This window comes from Falco peregrinus, chromosome 2 (assembly GCF_023634155.1).
Source record: "Falco peregrinus isolate bFalPer1 chromosome 2, bFalPer1.pri, whole genome shotgun sequence".
In the NCBI taxonomy this organism is placed as follows: domain Eukaryota; kingdom Metazoa; phylum Chordata; class Aves; order Falconiformes; family Falconidae; genus Falco; species Falco peregrinus.
Genome location: NC_073722.1, coordinates 122,619,085 through 122,639,143, shown reverse-complemented (window position 1 = coordinate 122,639,143; position 20,059 = coordinate 122,619,085). Strand labels below are relative to the sequence as shown.

General features: G+C 40.1%; 1 protein-coding gene across 1 annotated transcript; it reads left to right on the top strand.

Moving 5' to 3' along the window:
* Positions 1-6,382: 6,382 nt before the first annotated feature.
* Positions 6,383-19,378, top strand: UTP6 (UTP6 small subunit processome component). The gene is made up of 19 exons (XM_055795371.1): positions 6,383-6,542; positions 6,644-6,728; positions 7,397-7,438; positions 7,522-7,614; positions 8,263-8,310; positions 9,109-9,172; positions 9,728-9,846; positions 10,441-10,518; positions 10,921-11,002; positions 12,176-12,257; positions 13,512-13,693; positions 14,962-15,041; positions 15,646-15,723; positions 15,893-16,072; positions 16,975-17,055; positions 17,891-18,000; positions 18,087-18,153; positions 18,445-18,517; positions 19,086-19,378. Exons 1-19 carry the CDS (start codon positions 6,451-6,453, stop codon positions 19,241-19,243), a joined length of 1,794 nt encoding a protein of 597 aa, XP_055651346.1. The 5' UTR covers positions 6,383-6,450; the 3' UTR covers positions 19,244-19,378.
* Positions 19,379-20,059: the final 681 nt, after the last annotated feature.

Below are 20,059 nucleotides of genomic sequence, written 5' to 3'. Positions count from 1 at the left end.
CCAGAAATGTACCAACAGTAAAAACATTAATTACAGAAAAATAAATCTCCTACAATGAAATAAACCAAAAATGTTTATAGGGTAAAAGCAGTAAATACAGGATAACATCCACTTAGTTTTAAAGACAGTCTAAAATAAGATCTGTATTCATATAAGTTTGGATCAAAATCAGAAGGAAGTGTCTGCTGAAAGAAAACAAGGTAATGTTATTCACCTGTGTTAAAACCTGAATAAATTCCATGTGTCACTGAAGACTCCATACGTAGGAAAAGGACTCATGGAGTCTCTGTGTAGAAGGACTGTTGTTGCTCAGTTTTGCTCACGCAACACTCAGAATAGACCTTTATCTGGCTTACTTGTCGGTCTGTGCCCTTCATTTTGAATGTCTTCATCAAATTTATAAGTGTTCAAAAAATGGAAGGTGCTTGAGGTGAGGTATATAAAAGTTCACGTCCCTTTTGACCTCAGAAACTGTGGATCTTTGTTGTGAGCCCCCTTTTTAAACTTGAGCTTCAGAAAAGAGAATTGTAGACTTTTAATATTTTAATCCAGAATTGTTTGCCTTTTTGACAGAAAATCTGTAGATCTCCTGTATATGATAAAGTCTTAAAGGCATGGTTTAGTGGTGGACTTGGCAGTCCTGGGTTAACGGTTGAACTTGATCTTAAAGGTCTTTTCCAACCTAAATGATTCTATAGTTCCAGGTCACAAAAAACACCTACACTGGATTATGTTTAATGTATGATTCCAAACAAAATACACAGAAAAAATAAAAAAATGCCAGATTTTGAAGTTTGAATGCTTAATACTTGGAAATGGAACAGGACTCATGCTAGTTCATACTGTAATTTCAGAGATCCAGCATGTGTAGTACTTGCTGCAGAACTATCAAAAAATAATTCTAAATGAACTTTCAGGAATTGTGTTCTCTGGAGTCGTGGAAACTGTGAAAGATACAGCAACTGAAAAACTTTTGATGGAAACTTAATTATTAAACTGAGAAATACAGAGGAGAAACTGATGGAAGATGGGAGAATTAAGTCAGTTACAGGTGAAAGTAGAAGTTTCTCACCAAAAAGTCTGATGACAGGGCAAGAATGAAAGCTTCAGTCAATCAAAAGGAAAAATAGGAGGATCAAAGAATATGCCAATAGATAGTAAAATGAAACCTCAGATTAATTAGTTAACAAATTAATTTCAGCTTTAAGTAAGAGGTAAGTTTTAACAGGACCAATTCTTTTTTTTTTGTGGCTAAACCAAGTACAGCTTAATAAGATGAGAATTTTGAATTTTGTCATCAGCAACTACTTAAATGATAAGATCAGGGCAGAAACTATTTCCCCAATGTTTTCCACTTAACACAGGTATACAGAATTCACACACAAGAGAGTTTACCTAAGTGTTTCAAATGAAAGTTAACATGTTGTCTGTGGTTTTATGTGCTAGATGTTGCTTCGGAAGACTTTTACAAGGGTTTATCTTGTTTTCAGAATGCTGCTTGGGATACATAATTCTGCACGCTACAATCTGAATTATCCATACTCTTGAAGTAGTTTTACTGGTTGTTGCCGTGACTGTGGTCGAAGTGCTATTACCATGCTAAACGCATCTCCACAGAAGGACGTGAGAAACATAGCGGGAGGCAAATTGTGACCAATACTAATCCCACTTTTTGGAAGGAGAAATAAATGTATATGTGGCATAATTTGTGGTCTTTCCAGCTTAATTGATGCTGGTACTGACATCTTTGTGTTTAAAAGATATAAGGCTTTGCTCTGAGCAAGTTTTATCTTTACCTTCCTTGTTACTTATGCTAGTAACCTAAGGTCACCCAATCTAGGTCACCTAAGGACATGCCACAATTTCATCTACTCTTTAAACCCAGGCAGGTTAGTGAGGTGCATCAAGATTAGCATGAGACTGCTCTCCAGAGCTCTGGCAACAATCGTGAGTGCAAATGTATGTGTAAGGAATAATTAAATTAAAGGTAATTAAGCAATACATTTCATGGTGTTGACAGTTTGGGAGTATGTAGGAGGAGATGACTGATGTAGTTTTAAATTGTTGAAATGTGACTGGCATTCCATTGGATTATGAATTGGCAACTAGAATATGATGACTGACTAGTTATAACTGCCCTGCTGCATTTAGACAGACTGTCAACTACTCTACAGCCAAATGACAAAACCAAATTAAAAGGCACACTTGTAGCCACTACTGTACAAGCCCCTGGAGACTCTGAATAAACAGATGGATCTTGTATTGAGTACCAGATGTGAACTGGCAAGGAAACAATTCCAGAGGCGTCATTCCCCTTCACTGAAAATTCCCTGTATATGGATGTTCAGATCTGGGGGCAACTGAGATGAAACAGAAAGCCTCAAAATGAGTAGGAGGAAAAATCTGATTCATAAAAATTGAAGTTCAGAGCTAATGCAGAGAAGAAAGTAAAGGTCTTGCCTTTTTTAAGAGACTATATGTAAGAGTAAATTGTCACATAATAGTTCTGTTAAGGCATTGAATGAAAATACTATTTTGGGGGTTTCTTTTTAGCAATGATTGATATGCAGAAGAGATAAGTGAGTCAATGAAATTCTGGAAAGCATTCAGATCTAATGCTGCAGGGTAAGGGCTGCCAAGCAGTAAGAGTAAAGCAATGCATTGGCAAAGACAAGCATTTGTCTATCAGAATGGAAAAAATAATATTTGTGTAGGATGGGTACATGTACCAGTATTAATGTAGGTATGGAGCAGTCCAACTGACCAATTGCATAGTCTTAAATATAAATTATTGGAGGTTCAGAGTGGAAATGTGAAACCACTTTTTATGCAGATTGACTGCTAAGTTTGGCAGAAGCAAAACCAAATTGTCATGTAAATTGCTTTAATTACAAAACTAGAGAAGTTAATATAGTCTGAAGTTTGGATTAGTTTCTTTTTGAGAGCAAATTCCAAGCTGCTTTATTAACAGATATATTCATGTATTTTTAAACCAAAGCTCCACATGCTCAGTAATATGTTTTGAGGGTTTTGTTAAAAATGATGAACCACTGGCTCAGCTGAAGTCAGTGCAAGTTTCCCAATTATTTTCATGAGGTCAGAACATCACTCTCATTGTTTAAAAGGCATCTCCATATATAGTATAAGTTAATATATAAAATACTGTGTATCTGGTGGCATCTTCTAAAAAGCTGTAATTGTTTGTGCATTCAGGCAGTAAAATAGCAGAAATAAATAAGATATAGATATCTATTTATAATTTAAATATTTGCCTTACACACATTCACTATCATGCATTTTAATGTAGGCAAGACTTACAGAAAAAACACTTACTATTCCTAATTCACAATATATCCATTGCTTGCAGACTCTATAAATATTAAGCTGCAATAGCTTGCCAGAACTTCTCCTGCAAGGACCTACTGATGGAGTTTTTCTGAAGAGGCTTCATAAATGAAGCAGCAGCAGCAAATTGAGTGACCCTACAGGTGCAATCTGCAGCAGTTGTCTCTCCAGTCTTCCCAACAAGGTTTGTTGAAACTCTGTATCACAACGTCTTTATTGGAAATTGATCCCTCTCTTAATTTGCACTGATGCATTTGGAATGTCAGCTTCCAAAACAAGGCACATGGGAGGCATTTAAAGTAGATTTTTTGAAAGGAAAATGAACAAAGAACATGTCAGGTTCCATTTTGATTTGCATGACGAATCCAGCATGCAGTGTTCTGGTGGGTCGGGCTGGGCTTGCCTGCCATTCACTGCATTTGTCACTTTGGTTTGAACACTTCTGACAGTCCGTTATGTTAATTGTTCTAAGGGTTGTTTTGCTGGGGGAAGAAGAGGAAAGGCATTTGTATTTTTGTACTTTTTCCATTTACAGGAAAGGGGGGATATCTGAGGGAACAGAAAATGTTTTCAATCAGTTTGTGATCTATTTTATTTGTAAATAATCCTGTGAGGTCATCAACAAGTTCAGTATTTTAAACTTACTCACTCTGTGTGTGTGTTTTCAGTGGGAAATACTAGTCCTCTAAACTAGAAACCTGGGGAGTCTATTGTTTTGGTGCACACCATTCTTTCTTTCTTTGAGTCCCGCAGTGATGGGTCCTGCAGAGTGGTTTGTGCTATGCCTGTGTGCTTCTATCGGATGATATTGTGGGGCTTTGACAAGTGCTAACAAGGGATTTAATACTCTAAGATGCATTGTTGGACACACATTGTTACCGGTATGCAGATAGTATGTGAATAACTTGCATGTATCAAAGACCTGTTGGCAGATACGTGTATATGGCTGAATTCTCCTGGAGTCACAATTCAAGGTGGAGGTTGCTGTTGCCCCTTAGGGTACACACACTTCTCTATCATCTAGATTAAAACAGTCATAGATTGTTTGGTGGTGGGCTTTGAGTTTCAAAGTTCCTAACTGACTGCAGGTGGCACAACACTGTAGGCTGATCACAAAACAGTGTTTTCAGACTGATAGAACGATCAACCTTAAAGTTTGAGAAGACTGCTGTTTATGTTTGTATCTCTCTTTTGCAGCTGCTTCTGTTTTTCAACCAAAGGAGAGCTTAGTGTTTAAAGAATGAGGAGAGCAAGAAGATAGAAATAGAATATCCCAGAGGTTTCCAGGTAATGGCTGACATCTATCTACCTTTTAAGCTTTGCACTCCTACACTGCATGTGGTGTTCTCATTTACATGTTGTGATCTAAGTGCACCATGATAGATAAGCTCTAAATACAGAATGCTTTTGTAATATAAAATCACGCAATGAGATGCAGAAATATGAAAATAAATAAAGTCTGGGCTTACATGGGAATCTGTTTGAGCTGATGCACCTCAAAAAAAAGTCACATGTGATATAATTAATAAGTGTTGCTGATGATTATGAATAATACTCTTACACCACCACTTTGAGAAGGATTATCTGTTGTCTGCTTTACTGAAAGCTGAACTCAATGGGAGGTGAACTCACTGAAATTTAGGTCCCAAGAGATTTAAGGCTTTGGCTCAGAAGCAAGGATGGCTTGTGCTGGGATGGCTTGCGCTGGGATGGCTGTGCTGATCCCCCCTCTGACTCTCCAGCTGTCCTTGCTGTGGGAAGCTCCTCTTTCCACTGCAGGGGTGGCTCAAGTACTCTGAGGCAGCTGCTGGATTTTGCCAATTCTATTGTGAATATGCGAGCATATCAAGGTGTAATAGCACTTGATAGCACTGTAATATACAAAACCGTAGACTGTGGCAGTTCAGTGTAGGACATGGGAGCCTCTGGGGTGGACAGCCTACATCACGAACGGCTATTGTCCTTTCCAGGTGGGTAACCGATCCCTTCACATGACACAGCTGCGATTCAGAGCTGCCTCAGTCACTGAGCTCTGAACGCAGTAGTCTGTAGTTCTTGGTCTTGTGACTGGAAGGTGCCTCTCAGTTTCCTGGTGACTTTCCTGTTTTGATCACTTCTTGGAAAATAGCGTCGCTATTTGTAAGTTTGCAGATGACACCAAACTGGGTGGGAGCATCAATCTGAGGGTAGGAATGTTCTATAGAGTGATCTGGACAGGCTGGACCAATGGGCCGAGGCCAACTGTGTGAGGCTGTCCTGATTTCGGCTGAGATAAGAGTTAATTTCTTTCTTATTGCTGCGGTTTGGATTTGGTGTGAGAACAACATTGATAACACTGATATTTTTAGTTGTTGCCAAGTAAAGTTTATGTAAGTCAAGGAATTTTTAGTTTCTCAGGCCTTGCTAGTGGGAAGGCTGGAGTGGCACAAGAACTTGGGAGGGGATACAGCTAGGACAGCTGACCTGAACTGGCTGAAGAGGTATCCCATGCCGTGGGACACGTGGACATCATGCTCGGTGATAAACTGGTGGGGTTGGATGGGGCCGGCCAGGCATTGCTTGGGGAGGGGCTGGGCATCGGGTCACCAGGTGTTGAGCAATTGTATTGTGCATCACTTGTTTTCTTTTCTCCCTTCCCTTTGGATTCCATTCCTCTCCTCTTCTCCCTCCTTTTCATTATAATTGTTTTTGTTGTTATCGTTATTATTGGTTTTGTTTTATTTCATTTCTCAACCCTCGAGTTTCACATCCCTTTCCAATTCTTCTCCCCATCCCTCTGGGATGCTTAGCTACTGGCTGGGGTTAAACCGTGAAAGAGGTTCAGCGAGGCTGGGCGACAGGCCCTGCGCTCGGGTCACGACAGCCCCGCGACGTCCGTACCCATAACGGCTCTGCTGCCCCGGGGCCGTTCCGTTTGGTACCGGTTTCTGGTGTGAGCAGCCACCGCGGCGCTGCCTGCCCGCCCCGGGGTCGCCTCGCTGCGCCGTTGCCGTTTGCCGGCAGGGGGCGGTAGAGCGGCGCGGTCCCGGAAGGCTGGGGGCGGGGCAGCGCGGCGGCCGGAAGTGGCGGCGGGCTACACCGGCGTGAGGGGTCCGTGCCGCCGCCATGGCGGAGCGCATCGAGCAGCGGCTGGAGGACCGCATCCCGGAGCTGGAGCAGCTGGAGCGGGTAGGGCTGTTCACGCGTCGGGAGATCAGGTGAGGTGGGCGGCCGCCGCGGAGGCGGGCGCCCGGCGAGGGGTGGCGGCACACGCAGCGGGGGCGCGATCTCTCCGCTGGCTGATTCCCCCGTCCCGCAGGGCCGTCCTGAGGAAAGCCTCGGCTCTGGAGTACAAAATACAGCGGAGAGCGCTTCGGAAGGAGGATTTCATCAACTATATTCAGGTAGGCTCTACTGACGAGCAGAGCGAGCCTAACTCACGTGGTAGGGCCAGCTCAGGAGTTATTTTGTAGTTACACACGTGGAAACCCGGCGGCTTCCCGAAGGCCTCTCCTCGCCTGGGCTCTTGTAAGCGGTTACGGGCTCAGGCTGTGTGTCAGGACCGACCAGAGCATGGGGCAGTTACGGGCTGAGGCTCTGTATCGATACACACCAGCGTATGAAGCGGTTGTTGGCTTACAATCAGTACACACCAGAGCATGAGGTGTAGCCAGGAGTTGGAGCCTTAGTTTGGGATGAGAGGGTCTCTCGTGACTTTTTCCTGTAGTTTCTCTAGGGATGCAGAGACCCCAGTTCCTTGATGTGATGTGGAGATTGTAGTTAAGCGTAATTAATTTTTTTGTGCTGTTAGAAGTTTGCCTTGTGTATTATGATTCTAGAGATAGGGGTTGCTAACAGCTCAAGTCTGAAATATGTTCAATACAAATACTCAAGCTTAATTTTAGTCAGCCTTAGAAATGTAGTGGTCTGGCCAAAAAATTATTGCTTGTGTTTTCCTGGATGTAATTTGTATTGTCCACCTGATTAGCTATAAAAAAAGCCTTGATCTGTATTTTTTTTTCCTTACTTGTCTTCTCATTTGCTTTTAATTTTTTTTTTCTCCCCGTTCTAGTATGAAATTAATCTGCTGGAACTGATCAAGAAGAGAAGAGCAGTAAGTTTATCAGTTCTTTAGAGTGCAGAATACTTAGGCTAAAATTTTTATTGCAATAAAATCAATGCTTTTTTCTCTCCTAGCGCATTGGATATTCATTCAAGAAGGATGAAATTGAGAACTCTATTCTGCATAGAGTCCATTGCCTCTTCAACCGTGCTACAGGAAAATGGAAAGTAAGTTTGCTTATTTGTACAGGTAGGTTGAAAAATGCCCTTTTGGTATGTAAAATTACCTGGATACCGTTGCCACCAAATACTTGCAGTAATACAGAATAATGTAGTAGAAAAATTAAGTGTATGTTTGCTCTTACAATTAGCAGTAGCCTAGAAGTGGATCATTCATAACGGATAGATGTATTTTGTATACAAATGATATTTTGTGCTTTCAAAATTGTTAGTCCTCAACTGTCTGGAACCACATATTGCAATGTGAGTTTGGTCTGACTCCTTACAAGGTCTAGAAACGGAATGAAAAGAACTTTCAGTGGCTTTGGGAAAAGATTGTCTTGATATACATTTCATGGTAAGATCTAAATGAGGTGCCTCAGGAACCATGACAGTGAGTTCTCTATTGAGTTCAGTGTAACGTAGATCTGATTGGAGAGGCTCAGAGTGTATGATGAGATGGAAGGGTTGGTTTTCTTTGGGTGTTTTGCAGGAATTTGAAGATCTGGGAAAAAAAGAAGGGAACTTGAGATTCAGAATTCCTTCTCTCTGCATGCCAAGTTGTTGTACCAAGGGCATATTTGCTTGTCAATGTGCAAGTGATTTTGTGCTTGTCTTACTGTATGGTTGATTCTTTCCCTCTTGCATTTCCAACAGGAAGATGTCCAGCTTTGGCTTTCACATGTTGCATTTTGCAAGCAGTGGGTGAGTTTTCAAGATGCTAATCTTAACCAGAGCTGTGATACTGGATTGGTGTTTATAATCAGGCATCTGGAACTTGAATTACAAGACAGGGTTACAAACTTTATTGCCCCATGTTGTCATACTGAAACGATTTTGATAGCATTATTGGAGCTGCCTGGGATTTTCACTGATACATATAAATGTAGAGTATGAGTCAGAATGAATTAGTATGAAGTTTGATGCTTGCAGGTGGTAAAGGTGAGGCTAATTGCACAGAATCTGGAGTAATGTTTGGTTTGGAGGAATGATAATATTGGTTATACCTTCTCTGGAATGAATGGATCACCTGTTTGTGAATTGTGATTTTGTTACAAACATGTCTTATAGTGGCAATGCTGAAAAGTGTAGTTTTGGCAGTTGTGTGCTTTGTAAACTTACCTGTGCAAGTCTTCACATTATTATTATTACCATGTGGTCATTGCCTTTCCTGTACTGAAGAAGGTGACCTTGTCATAGTAATGCAGGTGGCCAAAGAAAAATGCAGTCTTTAACTCAAAAAAGTGTCTGTGAGACTATGGATTTGTGAGTTAGGTGACATTTGTGTTAGCTGTGTAGTTCAGAATGGTTTGAGTTAACTATGCTGATCTAGTCTGGTCACATTTAAAAGCTGGTCAGCATTGAATCTGAGAAACTTTCTACTGAAAATAAAGTAGCAGAGAAGTGTCTTTTCCAGTAGAATTGCATTACAAATTGTAACCGTTCATAATGAAACTTTGCTGGTGGCTCAATTTGGTACTAAAAACAAAACTTCTTTTACAGAATGCAAAACATCAGCTTAGTAAGGTGTTTTCTTCCATGTTGGCCATTCATCCCAATAAACCAGGTAAATAAAACAATGGTGAATGCTGCATAAATGACTATATATTGTATAGTGTTGGTTTAAGTTCTTGCAGATCTCTGTTTCAAGCTATTAGGGTAAAAGTTGCTACTCGCTTTGCTTTGCTTTGCTGCTACTTCGGAGAAAAGGGCTCTGACAGGGATTGTGCTGAGCAATCAAAAGGTGGTGTGAAATAGGAGTCCTCGGGGTTTGAGTGACCATTTCCCAGGTGGACTGGGGACTAGGTAGATGTTTCAGAGGTAGATCTTGAATACTCATGGCAGCTTTTTGGCTTTTGAAGATGACATTGTACATCATTGGATCTGTAGCTATACCAGATTAAACTTCCTGGATCTGCCTAGCTGGTTACATCTGTCCTTTAACTCAGTTTTATGTGGGAGATAATCAGTCTTATTCCATTGCTGAGATCATGGATTATGTTGGGGTGGGTACATCAAACAAAAACAACCTGTGCGTTCTGGAGAGTAGCTTCAGAATGGGTTCTCATGACCAACCACTTGCTTTGCCTTAAAATGAATTTATTTGTATCACCTGTTGCAGCACTGTGGATTATGGCAGCGAAATGGGAAATGGAGACACAACTCTCATCAGAAAGTGCTAGGCACTTGTTTCTTCGCGCTTTGCGCTTCCATCCAGAGTGCCCAAAACTTTATCAAGAAGTGAGTTCCTGGTTTTCTTCTACAACCAGTTACTTTATCAATGAGAGCAAATGAGTCCAGGATATTTCTCGTATCAGTCTGTGAAAACTGGAAAAAACTTGTTTTCTCATTAGTGGGGAAATGTCAGAAGGATTTAAAAAAACCCCTGGAAACAAAAAAACTTAGTACTGGTAGCATTTTTCAGTTGTTTAGCAAACACTGTGTGTGTTTATGTGAAATGAGGTTTTTACACTGTTCAAAGAGAAATGTGTCAGAATTCCCTTTTAAAGTACTGTAAGCTCTGTTAGGACATCGTTCTATGGATTAGATCTGGCATTCCAAGCCTTTGCTAGGAAACATGGTTTTCTTTGAGGACAAGTTAAGGTTTAAAGAATGACTAGGGAGTGGTAATTTCTACATGTGGGAAACTCCTGAGTAAATATGTAGGGCAGATAGCTGTTACGGACACACTTTTAAAAACCAAGGCACTCAGACATACATAGGATGTTGGCCAAGTCCTGATTTGTAGCTCTTCAGGTAGTTTGTTTTACCACGTTTGTGGACTTAGATTATTCCTACCCCCACAATCATTTCATTTTATTCTCTCTTCTGCAGTATTTCAGAATGGAGCTGATGCATGCTGAAAAACAGAGGAAGGAAAAGAAAGAATTTGAACGAGCAAAGATGGACTTGGTAGGTCAGCTAAACTTACTGAAGAGTTATTGTCTGCTTGTGTATCACACATCTGAATGCACAGTTTCAAGGGATCTGTAGCAATGGTTTGTTTGACAGCAGGTTAGAGAAAGTTTTTGTATATGTCCTGTGTCAATTTTTTCAAGTGTTTGCGTCAAGAGATGCTCAGCTCAAATACTTCATACATTGATTTTTCTTTACAATTGTAAAGTCTTTTGTTACATCCCCCAGTTTGAAAGTTAGTAATACTGCTTCTTATTTCTTTATAGTTGACTTGTACAAATTAGATAGATTTGGGTGAAGCAAAACATTAATACCATCTTCTGATGTCTTGTCAATGTTTCCAAAAATGGTAGCTGAGAAAGGAAGACATTTTAACAATACTCTGCTTGATAATTGCAGGGGGAATTCAATTATTCTGAAGAGATTCTTAATGGGGAAATGGCTCGCATAATCTACAGAGATGCTGCTCAGAAAATTAAAGGTGATTTAACATTTTTTGTACTTACTTACTAGGAAAGCTGTCACCTTTAACTCCGCTCTCCAGTAGGTAATACAGATAGACTTAACTCCAGCGTACATACTAAGATACGTTTTCGAATATAACATTTCTTCAGTAGAACCTAGATAATGCTGAAGTATAAATAGTGCTGATAATTCTGTTTTTCATAACTTTTCTGCTGGCTGACACCTCTTCCAGTACAGCAGCTTTTGGGCTGAAGTGGCACAGGTGCTGGGCTTACAGTTTCAAGACTTTTTTTGTTTAAAAAACCACAGTGGGAGGACAGTTCAGAATTACACACCTTTTTTGCTTTGTCTACTGAACATTAGATCACAACTAATTAGCTAGTACTACTGACAAAGAAGTAAGAATTCAGACTAATAATAAAGCAGATTATATTAACCAGGCTTGGTAAATTCACCCATTTTATTGAGTGAATTGGGTAAAATAATAAAGTAGTAGCAGGTATCTTTGGTAAACCATGATCGATGAGGATATTTTGGAAGACAATCGTCAAAATACAACAGCAGCATTGAAAAGTAGTGGGTGGAAAAGGACATAAGAGGAAATTACAGGTATTTAAATACCTGGAGAAATATCCTGAATAAATAGGCATACAAATGATTTGTAAGCACCTAAAAATAAAGAGGTGAGTAATGTCTGATAGGGATTCACAATGAACTAATTATGTCAAGTCATGTCACTTAGCATTTTCAAAGATAAGTTGTGGAGATACAAGATGGAGGGACATAACTACTTGATGTATACCATGTGCGGCTTTGGAGAGGTCTGTCTTGGATGCGGACCCCTCTGTATTTTCATGGCAGAGTCAAATGAAGGAGTAGAGGAGGCGGTGATTACATTTGCGAGTGGAACCGTGCTGGAAGGATCTGTAAGCGTGTCAGGACAGGCCTAGTTCATCACTTTGGAGTCTGGAATGTCCTGTCTCTCATGGCCTTCTTTTGTAACTGCCTAACATGGAAGTCGTAAAGAATATAGTCAGGCAAGCAACAAGTCAGGAAAGAAAAGGCTATCTATCTAGACAGTTAAATGTTATCTGTGTCTTGACAAAAGCTTGCAAAGATACAGAAATTTGGTGTGTAATGGATATAATACTCCACTTGATAGGGTTATTTTTCTTCTCCTGAAATGTAGGTGTTGAATTCCATCTGGCTGTACTTTCTATTGCAAAGCTCTTTGATTTTACTGAAGATTTGCAAAAAGAAATTCTTGAAAGGTGAGGTTGTTTTTTGTTTTGGTGGGTTTTTTTTAAATTATTTTGTTTTGTAAAAAACATGTTCTCATAACTTCTCTAATTTATAGTGGGTTGACAGGTTAACAACCAAAGGCTGTTCCTCTAGGGAAAAAGAATGTTAAGGTGTATGGGAAATCCCTGAAAAACAGAACATGAGGCAAGCATGCTCTTTTAGAAAGATACTTGTAACTTCAGAAAAAGCTTTGAGAAACTGCTAAGAAAAATTTAGATAAAATATAGTTGTTGCTGAATAATTGCTACACTTAGTTTCCATAAATTTACTGCAGGAACCATGTATTTTGCTAGTGTATTTTGTGGTTCTTTTGCATCGTTGTGGTGTAACTTCAGGCAGTAATTAAGGATCATGCAGCTGCTCACTCACTCCCCCTTGTGTCCCCCTGGTGGGATGGGGAGGAGGATTGAGGGGAAAAAGGTAAAAACTTGTGGGTTGAGAAAAGAACAATTTAATAGGAAAAAGGTAAAAACGTGTGGGTTGAGAAAAGAACAATTTAATAATTGAAGTAAAGAAAATATAATAATAATACCTTTCATTAAAAGGAGAGAGAGGAATTAAACCCAAAGGGGAAAAAAAACCAAACAAGTGATGCACAATACAGTTGCTTACCACCCACTGACTGATGTCCAACCTGTCCCTGAGCAGTGGTCAGTGGCCCCTGGCCAACTCCCCCCAGTTTATATACCCATCATGATGTTCTATGATGTGAAATATCCCTTTGGCTGTGGGTCAGCTGTCTTGCTGGACAGCTTGCCCTCCCTCCCTGCTGCTTGTGCACCTGCTTGCTGGCAGAGCATGGGAAACTTGAAAAGTCCTTGATTTAGAGTAAGCGTTAATTAGCAACCACATCAGTGTGGTATCAACATTATTTTCATACTAAATCCAAAACACAGATTTGCAATCAGTTACTAAGAAGAAAATTAACTCTACCCCAGCTGAAACCAGGACATAGATCTTTAGCTTCTTCAGTTGTTCCTCTCTCATAAGAAAGGTCTCTTGAAAGCTTCCTATCTAGTTCATGCTATTACTGGAGAATATCCATATTAAATAAAAAACCAAAATAAGCTAATACTTTTTCATTTGTGGAAAGGTAAGATGTTTTTTCTCTGGCATTTGAGTACTCTGAAATTAAGTACATTTCTATACCAATATAACCCTTCTAAACATGTCTACAAGGGAAGAATGGTAGTTGAGGACTGTTACAGACATAGTGTGTTTAGTTTGCAGACCAAGTATGCTGATGATCCTCTTACATGGGATTACATGGCCCGTCGTGAGCTGGAGCTGGGGTCCCTGAAGTCCACAAAACACACCACAAAACAGATGAAAGTATCTGAAATGGCCCGGAGAGAGGAACGGTGCTGTGCAGTCTTTGAAGAGGCTGTGAGAGCAGTCCCAACAGGTGCCAAGTTCTGCCTGCGTTGTAGCATTTTTTTCCTGGTACTTTAGCATACTGTATACTGTGAAAGGTTTGAAGTAGGTGTTGGCAGGCTCTACTGTACGTAAAAGAAAGCAAGCCATTTTTAGATGCTACCTTTTGGGGATCTATTTTATGTGTTAATGGGGTTATTTTCCAGTGCATTCTTGCTTTTGAACGAGCTGCTCAACCGAAAGTGCTTTTTGTTTGCTTTTATTAATGTGACTTAACCAATGAGGAGAATTAGAAGCCCACAGATGAACAAAAGTTTGGGAGTTGTAAATAGAGAAAATTTCCGAAATAAAGGAAACCTGTAGAGCTCAAGTATATTGCTAGTTAGCTGTGAGTAAGCAATGTTTTGAGTTGCCAGTGGAGTGGATACCCAACATCTGGCATTGTCCTTATTCTCAAAGGAAGCTATCAAGGGGCTGTTGGTGAAGCAGACTCAAACTTGCTGCTTATATAGCCTTTGAAGTCATAGAATCATAGAATGGTTTGGGTCGGAACTGACCTTTAAAAGGTCATTTAGTCCACCCCCCTGCAATGAGCAGGGACATCTTTAGCTAGCTCAGGTTGCTCAGAATCCCATACAACCTTGAATGTTCCCAGGGCTGAAGCATCTACCACCTCTCTGGGTGAAATGTTCCAGTGTCCCATCACCCTCCTAAAAAAATTCATCCTTATACGTGGTCTGAATCTGCCCTCCTTTAGTTTGAAACCACTATTCCTTGTCCTGTCTCTACAGGCCCTACTAAAAAGTCTGTCCCCATCTTTCTTAGAAGCCCCCTTTAAGTATTGAGAAGCCACGATAAGGTCTCCCCGGAGCCTTCTCTTCTCCAGGCTGAACAACCTCAAGTCTCAGCCTGTCCTCATAGAAGAGCTATTCCATCAGTCTGATTTTGTGGCCCTAAAGTCAGGCAAAGAAGGATTTTCTCAGTTGCCTGTGAGTGTCCTTACTCTTGCAGGCCCTTTGAGAAGTGCAGGCACAGGGTGCACTGAGCATTAAGTGACAGCACGCACTGAAACTTCAGCTGAACTAAGCTTGATGCTCGTTACTAGAGTAGCTGTCTGCAGTTTGTATCAGGAAGTAATTTTTAAATGTTATAAATGTAGGGCCTATTTTATAATACAGCATTTTAAAACAAAATAGGCATTAACCGTTAGTGCTTGGATTCTCTTATTCCTTAAAGATTAATATTTGTGCTTACTCTTGTAATTCTATGAAGTGTGATATTATGCCTTTGATTCTACAGAGGACATGTGGAAATGCTACATCACCTTTTGCTTAGAGAGATACAACAGGAAAACCAACAGTGAAGAATTAAAGCAAAAGGTAAAAGCTGATTTGGAAATCATAGTAACAAGTCATCTGTATCTTAACTCACTTCTGTAATGCATCAGACAAGAACCAAATATGTTTTGACATTTTATCAGAAGTACCTGTGGGCATCATTAGCCTTCATCTAAGGGGATCACTTTGACTGTCAAGTTCACATGTGGCCTGCTGGAACATGAATAACTTGGGCATAAACCAGCCTTGTCAGTCCTGCAAACCTGTGCTTGTTTAAAGAAAGCGATGAATTAAAATGACTTTTGCAAATAAGTCTGAGCCGTGTGGTGCTGGCACGTGGGCATCTGCATCTGTGCTTGGTATGACTGACTTAACTAATTATCCTGTGCAGTTTGGTTCCCTTTTAATACAGTAAAAGAGCATTGTGATGTTGTTTTTTGTTCCTTAAGGAACAGATGTAATTCAAATGTTCAAATTTCCCCTTTATCTTGGAATGTATGCAGGTACCTAAAGTATTTAAGTTACTTGTACTGAATTTCAGTGACATGTTGATACACTAATCCACTGGGCTTCTTGTAATGCTGGGATCTGATATGTGCAGGAATAATGCTTGTTTTCTTTACTTTTTCTTCTCTGTTGGTTCTAGAGGCTGGAGAGGACACTTAGTGTGTTCAACAAAACCCATGAATCCAGTTTGCTGCCAGAAGCTCTCTATAAACAGTGGGTAAGAGTTGACAGAAATACAGATTGTGAGACTGTCCTGCATTGCTTGCATGCCTATCTTCACATTTTGAGTAGATAGAAAAGCAGGTAATACTGTCTTCAACACCTTGCTTTTTAACAAATCTACTACAAATCTCTTGTGGTGATTAGCTGTGTCTGCTGGGTTTTAGCTTCAACTGTTACTGGAGTCCAACCTCCCTGAGGAGGCTACGGAGCTGGCAGAAGCTGCAACTGAGCGCTTCCGCCTGTCAGTGGAAACATGGCAGATGAGGCTGCAGGTGCTGATCCAACTGAAGAGTGATGATGTGACCCAGTGTTTTGAAGAAGCGCTTAAGCACGTCAAATCTAAGGTCTGTGCTGGACTTGCATGCATTAGTTTTGGGCTGGAAACCTCTGATATTTCATAGAATCATAGAATGGTTTGGATAGGAAGGGACCTTAAAGGTGATCTTCTAGTCCAGTCCCCCTGCCTTGGGCAGCGGCACTTTCCAGTAGACCAGGTTGCTCAAAGCCACATCCAACCTGGTCTTGAACACTGCCAGGGATGGGGCCTTCCACAGCTTCTCTGGGAAACTTGTTCCGGTGTTTTTATTTGTTTTATTTTTTTTATTTTCCAGTGTATTTATTTGAGGTGGTTTTTTTTCCTTTACAAGGCATTCAAAGTCCCTAACCATTTTAAAAGTAAAAAATAATAACTTGACATTTCACATGCATGTTGCATTCAGGAGCATTTGGGAATTGTAAATTCACTTCAAATTAACAGTTTTAAAGTCTGAATGGCTCACAGGTGACATTTTGTGTACTCTTCTAGCAGTCAGGTGTCTCCTGTTCTTCACTGTCCTGATACAGTTTGCCTGTGTGGTATTTCAAGCCTTGAGTTAGCTATGTGCTTTCTTCCTGTTCCATTTCAAACTGTGGGCATGAGGAGTGAGGAGAGGAAACAAGGAGGTGATTGTTTCTTTCCTCCTTGTTCTTGGAAGTTCCCTTTGCATTGCAGTGTTTGGTGACGCAGAACTACTTCTCTGTCATCCCTTGCAACGTGTCTTGCAGTTATCCAGCTAAGCAGTATTTGTCCTGTGAGGAAGGAAACAAGAAGTGATTTTAATGTTCAATCTGAAGTTGTCTTTCTAAGAGCTATGTCTAAAGGACTTTTTTTACAGCAGCTGTAATACAGAACCCGGTGGATGTGTGCTGTTCCTGTAAATCAGAATCCCTGTATTTCAGTCATTGGATTTATCTGCTCACCTTACAGGGCAGTTTGCCATTGTGGATCCTCTGGGTGGAATGGAGTGAAGGCACAAACAGCAAGGAAGACACAGAAGCTCTCTACCAGGTACTTAGCTAATAGAAATCTACTTTTTATGACAGCATTTAAATAAACAGGAACAATGTGTGTGGATGGAACATGTAACAAATGGTTTATACTGCAGTTCTTTCATGGATGCATTGATATCAAAGAATTTCAAGTAGAACTCTGTACGATACCAAAATTCAGTTGGATATGGGCTCATCAGCACAAACGTTGTCCCCATGCTTCTAAGACATGTAGATGTTTGTAAGCGCAACCAGTGTTGGACTCTTGCTGTTCTTTTACTTTGTGGTCTAGAACTTTTGCTCCGTTTTCAGATGCCTGTCTGAACATAGAAAAGTGTTTTTTCCATCTGTATAAACATCAGCCTCGTTACAGAAAACTCAAGGACAAACTGGGACTTTAATCTCTGTAAATTCTTTAAATAGCTTAGGGAAAAATGTTTCCTCTTTGCCTGGCATGTTGGGTTGTGGGTTTTTTTCCTCCCTGTTTACAACATAAACCATCTATTTCAGGTGGAAGCTTGAATTCAGTTGTTTGTAGAGCATTGTGAAACCCTCCACCTGAAGGATGTTAGGGAAATGCCATTTACCAGCTGTATGAAGTAGTGGAAGAGACACGTATTTTAGGTTACAACTAATATTTTAATTTGAAAAATACTGGATGTGTTACCTAATGCTGTCTTTCAGACACCCTTTGGGATGCTTTTTTCCAGTACTGTGTCTCACTTATGAGATCTACTTTATGTCAGATGCCTAATTAGGGAGAAGGTAGTATTTGATTTCTTCTCCCATGTTGCCTTTTAATTGTAGCTTATGTGGTTGGTTTGTTTTTTGGTTTTTCCCTTTTAAACTTGCAGAGATCCTTACATGCCACAACTCCTGCTGAATCTGTGACTATGAAAGAAATGTATCTTGACTGGACTTACAGAAATGGCGGTTATAAGAAAGTTAAGAGAGCCTTTACCAGGTGACAAATAAAACCTTCAAACCAGGTTGTTCTAGGGTGTATGTTAAAAGGCTTGAAGTCTAAAGTTAATTAGGTTTTTATTACAGGCTGTGTGAAAATCGTCCATTTTCACTTGACTTCTTCAGGAAGATGATCCAAATAGAAAAGGAGCAAGTAAGTTGTTGAATATCCAATTACTGCCTTGTATTAGTAAAATACACCTCAAACTTTGGATTTAAATAGGAAACAGAGGGCTTATGAGTAGCGTCCTTAGTTTGTGATGAGTTCATATTTGTCTTCTATGTCTAGCATGTAACACAAAACCAAGTTCCATGGTAACTAATCTTTGGCAGTGTGCGTGTGCGCGTGTAATTACCATGACTCTCTCTCTTTGTAAGAAACTAATCAAGCTGCAGATTCGCTTCTGTACAAAATAAATGGCCTTTTAATACCTTCCTTTGTTAGGAATCCTGCAAAATGCTTCATTTGAGAGAATACTATGAACGTGCCTTGAGAGAGTTTGGTTCAACAGATTCTGGTAAGAGGATTTATTTACTTATTTATTCATTCATTCATTCCTGCCTCTTTTATTTCCATCCATTTCAAAAGGTAGCTGTTTGTTCTGTCCTTGTGATTGCTGTCATGCAGCGTGGAGCTTATTTCTTCTGTGCTGTTAAGTGCATGACACTTTGGAGCGACCCTTCACTTTCAGTCCAGGGTTGTTGTTCACAGTGGGGTGGCTTCAGCTGAACTACTAGCAAATAAGGTTTTGACATTGGCGTAAGAAATGTGTATCACCTTTTATTTGGGTTTGTCAACAGTATGGAGCTATGTTTTTATAATCAAGATTACTGCAGTATTCCTTTTAAGAAAGTAAACAGGTCAATATTGCTGCATTATTTCTTAAGACATCACTGTTCCAGCTGGGAATAGAACCCAGGCTTTTGGTCCTCAAGGGGCAGATGGTTGTAATTTCACAAAGTAAGCCTTAGTGCATTAACATCAAGGACACTTACAAAAAGAGAGTTACTAGGTTAGCTTTGGAATATTTGTTAAATAATATCCAATCAAAATCTAACGCCAGAATTTCTGTGTTTCTTTTTAAGATCTCTGGCTGGATTATATCAAAGAGGAGCTAAGTCATCCCCAAGGCAAACCAGAAAACTGTGGGAACATTCACTGGAGAGCTATGAAGATGTTACAGGGAGACTTGGTGGAAGACTTTGTTTCCAAATACACTTTATTGCAAACAGGACATTTATGAAAAACTATAGTTACAACATGACTGTGCTTTTTTTTTTTCATTCCTCTGTGCAAAGGTAAATAAGTTTCTGGGTCTTATTAAAGTCTGCCGCCTTTACATTCATGTATATGTGGAAAAAAAGAATAATCTACCCTATTGCAGTTGTTTCTAGTATTGCTTCTGCCAGGAGCAAGTTCAAGTGCACAGTTACAAGAGAAAGCAGAGGCTTCTCTGAGGGTGTTCTTCCTTGAGACTTCTGAGAGCAAACTCTTCCACCTGCCTAATCATTCAGATGGAATAGTCATCATGCATCAGCTTTAACACTCTGGAGAGCTAATATTACAGCACATAAATGCAAAAAAACCTCCAACCCTATGGAAACTACACCTGTGGGAGATCTTTTTATCTTACTAAGTTGAATAATGCAAAGTGGAACACTGGAGAAACAATCTCTAAAATTATGGCATTTATTGCTTCCTCGCCTTGAAGACATCTGTAATGCTTTTTTCAAAAACAGAAGCAACCTCTGCAACCACCTTGGTGTTTGCATCCTAACCTGTAATTCTGAGTGACTATGAAATGTAGAGGGGAGCTGAAATTGGTTACAAATGTCCCTCATGTGACAGTATAAAGTTCTGATCTACACTTCATGTCCACAATGCTTGAGAAATGGGTAACAGGTTTTTGAGACAGTACTGTCTTTGGCTGTTTGCAGAGCTGTGTTTTCCTGTTTCAGACCCATTAAATCAGCATAAATGCTATCCTTAGACCAGTAGAAGATACCCAGGGGAGAGTACAGGAACGTGCATCAGTAATTCCTTTATCTCATTTCCCAGG

Bases quoted from the DNA above. Each gene is read 5' to 3' on its own strand.
- UTP6 (XM_055795371.1), top strand. From the start codon at position 6,451: ATGGCGGAGCGCATCGAGCAGCGGCTGGAGGACCGCATCCCGGAGCTG. The intron at 17,056-17,890 runs GTACTTAGCTAA...TTAAACTTGCAG, and splicing joins ACACAGAAGCTCTCTACCAG to AGATCCTTACATGCCACAAC. The intron at 18,518-19,085 runs GTAAGAGGATTT...TTTCTTTTTAAG, and splicing joins GTTTGGTTCAACAGATTCTG to ATCTCTGGCTGGATTATATC.